The following is a 6971-nucleotide window of genomic DNA, read 5'->3' as shown; positions in this document are numbered from 1 at the left end:
TTACAGTTTCAGACAAGGAGAGAGAGAGAACAGAAAAAGCAGATCATAGGGCGGGGCCGCTAAAAAAGTAGCAGCGGTCACTGAAAAAAAGGAACGGCGACAGACAAACAAAGGATAGTTTTTTTTATTTAGACTCGTATTCTTGTTGTAGGTTGCTACAGATGAAAGAAAAAAAAAACTCTTCATCACAGGTATAGTTCTCTTCAGATATATAGAAGTAGCACAGAACACAGAAGGAAATGTTTACTGCATGCTTTCAGACATTAGACGCAACACAGATCAGAGAAAGGCCTCTAGTCTTCTAATCCCTCAAGCAAAAATGCATTAAAGAAAATATCAAAAATATCCTGTGTATGTGCATATTTGCAGTCACAGAAAAAAAAAATAGAGGGCTTCCTAAAGCTCGATTAACTTGTCACGCTTTCCTTGCAGGTTTCGATAGGCAAAAGAAGAATAAGGATGCAACAGACTCCAAGGATCTCAACCTGCTCTGATACCACTGATGGATGGCGCAACAGCAGAAGAAGAAATGAAAGTAGTTCGAGCAAGAGAGGAAGAAGAAAAAAGATTAGGGTTTTTAAGGCTTGCTTCGAGAGGCTTTCTGTTGTGTTGTTCGCACACTCGACTGTTGAGGATGTCCTCATTTTATAATTTGCATGTCTCGGTTTCCCTTTGGCTCAGCTTTGCATATAAGCTCAGCGAGATTGTTGGAACATGCAAAAAACAAAAACGGTTTTATAAAGGTTTATTTGAAATTGATTTTGATAACTGCCCAAGCATATCCATGAACGGGCACTTGTTCGTGAATATGTCGACATGTGCAGATAATGGCCACACATTGTACAGTAACTTTATCTGAACTATATAGGTATGATGATGAGCACCATCATCTGTTTCGGAAGCTAGACACTGCCTACTTGCATGACTTCCAACAGAATAATATAGATGATGCCAAAAGACGACCAGAACAAGATCAGGAGGATTGAAATCTAGAAGATTGCCAAAAAACACAAAATATAACACAACTTCAATATGTACATGCCAGGGCCAAGCCTGCAGCCATGATTGTGGGACATTCCCTATTGATCAGTTCATCTTGTGATCAGGGTATGAGTAAAAACAGATTTAATTAACTGGTATAAACAATGTTGGCCGATTCAATTCATTTTTTAAATATTTTTTAAGGGGGTTAAATTTCTTTAAACATTTTAAAGCATTCTTTTTAATTTTTCTCCATCCATGATCAGAACAACAACTAAAGGCAGAAAGCAAAGAAGCTTGAAAAGGATCAAGGAAAACCTGCATTTTGTAATAACCAACAAGAAAAAAAAAAATATAAGTTATGTTCCTACCTGTGTATCCGAATATGAAGAAGAGATAGAGGAACAAGCGGGAGAACTGGTCACCCAAGTATCCAAGGAAATGGGCTCAGACTACTTAATGGCGGCAAACCAAGAGGCCACCCATCTTCCTGTTCCTGTACAAAAAAAAAATGAAATGGAACCATCCAACTTAACATCGAAGAGAGAGAGAGAGAGAGAGAGAGAGCAAAATAACCAGAGCGAGAGAATAAAAAACTTTCAACATTCTCAACACGAAAGACACAGATTTCCAAAAGCAGAGTCGATTCAAAAAGGAGACACTAGAAATACTGCTGAAGATCCATATTCGCAATGCTGCAGAGGAGGGAGAGAGAGAGAGAGAGAGAGAGAGAGAGAGAGAGAGAGAGAGATTCCCAAAAGACAATCGTCTAGGTTTCCTTTTTTTTTTAATATTTTCGAAATTCATCGTTACGCCGTTAGCGACCCGCTGGGCCGGCCACATGGCGCGCATCGACGAAATAAATCGACGGTTTCGATCTTGACGAATGACATGATCTGAATCTCATCTAGTAATGGTATCGCTTCATTTCCAAACCACATCTTTTATTGCTTCAGGCAAATGCAACCCTTGTCTAAAAAAGGAATCAATCTCCCCCTCCCCTTTGTCCCCTCAACATCTATATAAGCTCACTCTTTCACCACCATGCAATACACCCAGAGAGAGAGAGAGAGAGAGTATATATCATGGATCGTGCAGCTATGGTTTGGTTAAATTTGAAAACAACTGGGCCCTTCGGCACCAACTGCAAGCACTCTCTGCTGGAGTTTGGGGTCATCCTTGTGTGCCCCAGGACTCTAGAGGAGCTCTACACCTTCTCTACGCTGGTCAGGCCCACCGACACTTCATATCTCCCTCCTACGTCACTTGAACGTAAAGGGATCATGAGGGCAGCTCTCTTGGGGGCTCCCTCCTTCAAACAGATTGCAGACCATGTGTTTGATTTGCTTCAAGGTGACAATATTGGACTGGCCTTAAATTGATTATTGTTCCTTGCCATGATGTTTCTGAATTGTTAGTAGTGCTTCAAAAAATTTAATGGAGATCCTACAGGAAGGGTCTGGGTTGGCTACAACATGCACAAGTTCATCCGTATCCAAATTCGCGAAGCATTTGAGGAGATCGGCCGCACAGCGCCCGAACCGAAAGGAATCATTGATTCTATGGACTTGTTGAAGAAGTTTGAGATGAAGACAGGAAACATGAAGGCAATTCTTCCTTTTCATGTTTTTTATTTTTATTTTTTATAATGAGGAACCCTTGCCGAGGATCGGGTCACTTAATGAGCCCATTCTTCGAACCAGGACAGGGTCACCTAAATCTTTAATCTTTATTGTTCTTATTTTTATCATCATCTTCATCGTAACAATTTATGGTAGGTCTGAGCCTTCATTGTGCTCATTGACACCTGGTTGGTATGCCATGTAGTTTATAATCTAGTATAGACGTATAGCCAAGGGTGGAGCTAGTTAGTGGTACCCATGGGGACAACTTGGTGCTGCTTTTAATTTTTGCCCTATATATTAATCAGTATAAAGAGAGCCTAAGTTGCCAACCGTTTTCCCACACCACTCATTTTCTGAATTTCAATGTATTAGCTTGGCATTTTTTTTCTTTCTAATTTTACAATCGGAATGAATGCATAATTCTTAAAATATGATAAAAAAATTTAATTACCTATTTAATTCTCTCTCTCTCTCTCTCTCTCATATATATATATATATATATATATATATATATATATATATATATATATATATATATATATATATGCTCAAACTTCAATCAATTTGTCAATATAACCGATTCCTGAGTACTTTTTTTGAAGATCTATTGAGCTCAATTGGGGGTTAAAATTCATGGTAAATTTGGCTTGCCATAAAGCATATTCTTAGACTCTTCATTTCAACCATCTTTAAAATTCATCATTCTTGCCATGATTTTCAAATTAAATTGAGTTTGAAGATATGATCAATAGACGATATGATCCAATGGATTGTGGATGAGTTTTTAGTTGTTGGATTTAATGGAAACTTTAGTGTTTCCAAAACAGGAAATATAGTTCACTCTGAAGTAGGTTGATCCCACGTCTTAGGATGATTATGTTGCTTCGTTATTTAAAATCTATATATTTTTCTTGTGTTAAAAATGTGTAAAGTCTTACTATGTTCATTTTTATTAATTAAATAACTCATCATATTTGCTTGATGTCTTTTCCTTACAGATGGGTAGTTTAGCTGCTTATTTTGGGCTTGGACAGCAAAAGCATCGGTATTTTCTTTCCTTCTTCTTCCTTTTTTTTTTTTTTCTTTACTCGGAGAAACAGCCTCCAAGCAGGGAGACCTAGCCACGCTGGCTCAGCCAGACGTACTGACGGTCTCCTCTGTCCATGTCGGTCGTAAAACTCAGAGAGCTTACCCCCTCGACTCCAGGGAGTGCATTGTGGGCCGTTGATTTTTGAAAAAATAACCTAAGATTTGTTTTTCTACTAAATAAACTAATATCTACAAGAAAAAAATTTGACGGTTTCTACTAGATAGAACATTTGGTGGATCTGACCAAATATGAACCCTGTCAACTAGCCCAACCTGGATCCTTATCTGGGTCCAACTGGGGGTACCCCTCACTCAACCCAGCGTATGCATTAGATCCAGATCCAAATGTTCAGCCTCACCTTCAATTGATCTTCAAAGGTACGTATTAGCTAGACCCGTTTCATGTCTTAATTGTCGCAGGAACTTGGAGGACATTCGGATGAATTTGCAGCTTGTCAAACATGGTGCAACTGTCCTACTCTTGGTAATTTCATACACTATGACATTCGGATGTTTTCGTGTTTCTTTTATTCCTTGAAGCATGGGTTTATAGGGATGTTCGGATTTTATCCGATATCTGACTGAAGCTGACTCCATTCATTTAGTCGGATCTAATAAGCTAAAATGATCGACTACAATCATGTACAGATATGGTTTTGATTTTTTGCTACTGAATATGAGACATATATATATATATATATATATATATATATATATATATATATATATATATATATATATATATACTGATTTGATTTGATGGATATCCGAATACGGTTAACAGAAGTTGCAGCAAGATTAATCCCATTCTGCAAATTAACCAGGCTTTGAGCCCAGAACTTCCCATCATTATAAGTCCCTTTCCAAGATCAAATCAAAAGGCTGAAAATAACCTAGCACAAGCCAAATATAACATTGCATATGAAAAAACGTTGCACACAGATGGATTGAATTTGAGAACTTAAGCTTGGGCACACAGGCATCTAAGCAAGTAGGACTAGAGAAAGGTAGACAGGCCAGGCCAGGCCCGTGTAATCTCATAGAAAAGAAGGGCACCATGTAAAACATACATCCAAAAATGACTTTTAGTAATTCGAGAAGTCCATTTAACCATGGTAGACTGTTAACTAGAGTTAATTAATATCACGGTTCTTAAAGGAAGGGTGATTTTGAGATTCCCATTGGCCTTTTGGGAGCTGCACACCCAGCTTTGGCCATGCCCTCTATGGTTTCAAACTCGTGACGTCCTGTTAACCCTAATGACATTATAGATCTAATTTGATGAAGACACAACTTCAAAAGTTTTTGTTCAAATTCAAATCCAACAAGACCTAACCACATACCTATCGTGGCTAAACATGAATAAGAAGAGATGGCCCCATGGCCAAGAAATTAATTTTGTAAATCTAAAAGTTAATTATTATTATTTATTTTTTTAGTGGAAAGAGAGCTTTCAATTGATGAAGTATCGGTTTAATATGTATGTAGTTGGTGAATATTATAACGTCTTTAATTCCCATGGCAACTCTGGTGCAGGAGTCTAGCCTTCCAGTTGGTTTGACCATTGACAATTATTTGGCCTCCCCAAGTGGCCCTGGCACTGCTGATCATGATGAACCTTACAGTGGGTGTAGCGAGTTCCTGGAGCCCCACCAAATTTCCATACCTTCTGTAAATGCAGTCCTCGACACATCCTCTTATGGAGGGGAAGAGATAAGGCTCTTCTACAACAACAGCCCCTTGGGACTACGTGGCGTGCAACTGAAGGTCCTGTCTGGGCTGGACCAAGCAGCGCTTTGTGATCAAGCTGACCTAATTAAACAGCCAAAACTGATCAACCTAGTAGTTGAAACATCTCCAGCACTGTCTTCACTGCTCGTTACATGTGATAAGCTTGCTAGGGATGTCTCATCAAAGAATGGGAGCAGCTCACAGTGGAGGCCTCTTGAATTCCAGACAGGTGACCAACCAGGAGTGGACCCCGCCATCAAACTTCAGTAAGTTATTCCACTTGGTATATACTATATACTTTCAGTTTTCTTGCTGGTGATGCACCAATCACATGGGAGTCCAACACCGACTGCTCCTACTATGCTAACCCCTTTGGGGTCGCATCCCATGTCCTTGAGTCCACGAATCTTTGTGATATATAGGTAGTAATTTCAATATATCATGGTCTTAGCCGAGATTTCTCCCTAGCCTATATTCTTGTTCAGAAAATATTACAAGGTTTGTCACTAAAGTAGCCTGTGGTTTATATATATATATATATATATTGGCTTGCTTACTTGCTCTTTTGATTTGCAGCATCCCGGTTGTTGCAAAAGGAGACACTTCCACACTCAAAACAGAGTTGTATCTTAAGGGCACAACCTCTAGGCTTCCTTTAAGCCGTGCAGATGCTTCCACACTGAGAAGATTGTTCGTCACTGGAGATCTAATCGATGCCTGTTTCAGCTTCAAGAGTTATGATCATGGGCAGGCTATCGGAATTCGATTGATAGCAGAGAAGTTGTTCCTTCCTGTGACATCAGTTCTCTTGAGCTCACTGAAGCCTGCACACAAAGAAAGAAAACTGACTCGGTCTCCTCTCCGCTCAGCCAAACTACTTGAGAGATGAGTGAGCTTTAAGTAGTTGTTACCAATGCCTATTGCCTATTGCCTATTGTATGTATGAAGTACCCCATAAAAACAATAATGTGCTGAAGGCATGCAATTACTAAATTGTTGTACAAGTTTGTAAGATAAAAATAAAGTTGGTTTGTGAAGATTTGCCCTTAAAATCTTTAGTTTAATGAAGTCCCTCTTGTATAAAAAAGTTGTTGGTAGCATGCGTCAATTTGCTTAGACCTAGATGGGTCGAATGAGATAGCTAGATAGTTGGATTATCGGTAGTTGAGTGTTTGTTGGACTATGGATGGAATCCAACCTGATATTGACCCGGGAATATCAAGGGTTGTTTTCAATCTAGATGGAGGTTATGGTTACAGGACAGTTTGAATATAGACCTCCCACTACTGAATTATCTCACTATATAAATCACCACAGTAGTAGTGTGATGAGAGCTACGTGATTTTGGTTTTTCTCAAACTCTAGGTTCTAAGAGTCCTGCTCACTTATCGACTTGACGACCTGGGCTCATCGTAGGCATCGATTGACTGAGGAGAACGCCAACAATCCACCTCCATCGAAGCATCGTCCGGATCAACAATGGCCACTTTCGGTAAGTGGCGTTCCCTAACATTTTATTCCAACATTGGGTTTTGTGTGGGTGCG

At 39.3% G+C, this 6971-nt stretch overlaps 1 protein-coding gene across 1 annotated transcript; it reads left to right on the top strand.

Annotated features, from left to right (window-relative positions):
• Window positions 1-2081: 2081 nt before the first annotated feature.
• On the top strand, window positions 2082-6315 carry LOC149818849 (protein NEN1-like). Its single transcript, XM_089986301.1, has 4 exons — window positions 2082-2334; window positions 2434-2588; window positions 5232-5692; window positions 6003-6315. Exons 1-4 carry the CDS (start codon window positions 2082-2084, stop codon window positions 6313-6315), a joined length of 1182 nt encoding a protein of 393 aa, XP_089842427.1.
• Window positions 6316-6971: the final 656 nt, after the last annotated feature.

This window comes from Nuphar pumila, chromosome 13 (assembly GCF_984573655.1).
Source record: "Nuphar pumila chromosome 13, dmNupPumi1.hap1.1, whole genome shotgun sequence".
Classification (NCBI taxonomy): Eukaryota; Viridiplantae; Streptophyta; class Magnoliopsida; order Nymphaeales; family Nymphaeaceae; genus Nuphar; species Nuphar pumila.
The sequence above is the reverse complement of the archived record's forward strand: the minus strand, read 5'-3'. Positions and strand labels throughout refer to the sequence as shown.

What these genes read in the sequence shown, in the direction of transcription:
- LOC149818849 (XM_089986301.1), top strand. Translation starts at nt 2,082, where the DNA reads ATGGTTTGGTTAAATTTGAAAACAACTGGGCCCTTCGGCACCAACTGC. An exon ending in TGTGTTTGATTTGCTTCAAG is followed by an intron (nt 2,335 to 2,433) that starts GTGACAATATTG and finishes GAGATCCTACAG; the next exon opens with GAAGGGTCTGGGTTGGCTAC. An exon ending in TGAAGACAGGAAACATGAAG is followed by an intron (nt 2,589 to 5,231) that starts GCAATTCTTCCT and finishes ACTCTGGTGCAG; the next exon opens with GAGTCTAGCCTTCCAGTTGG.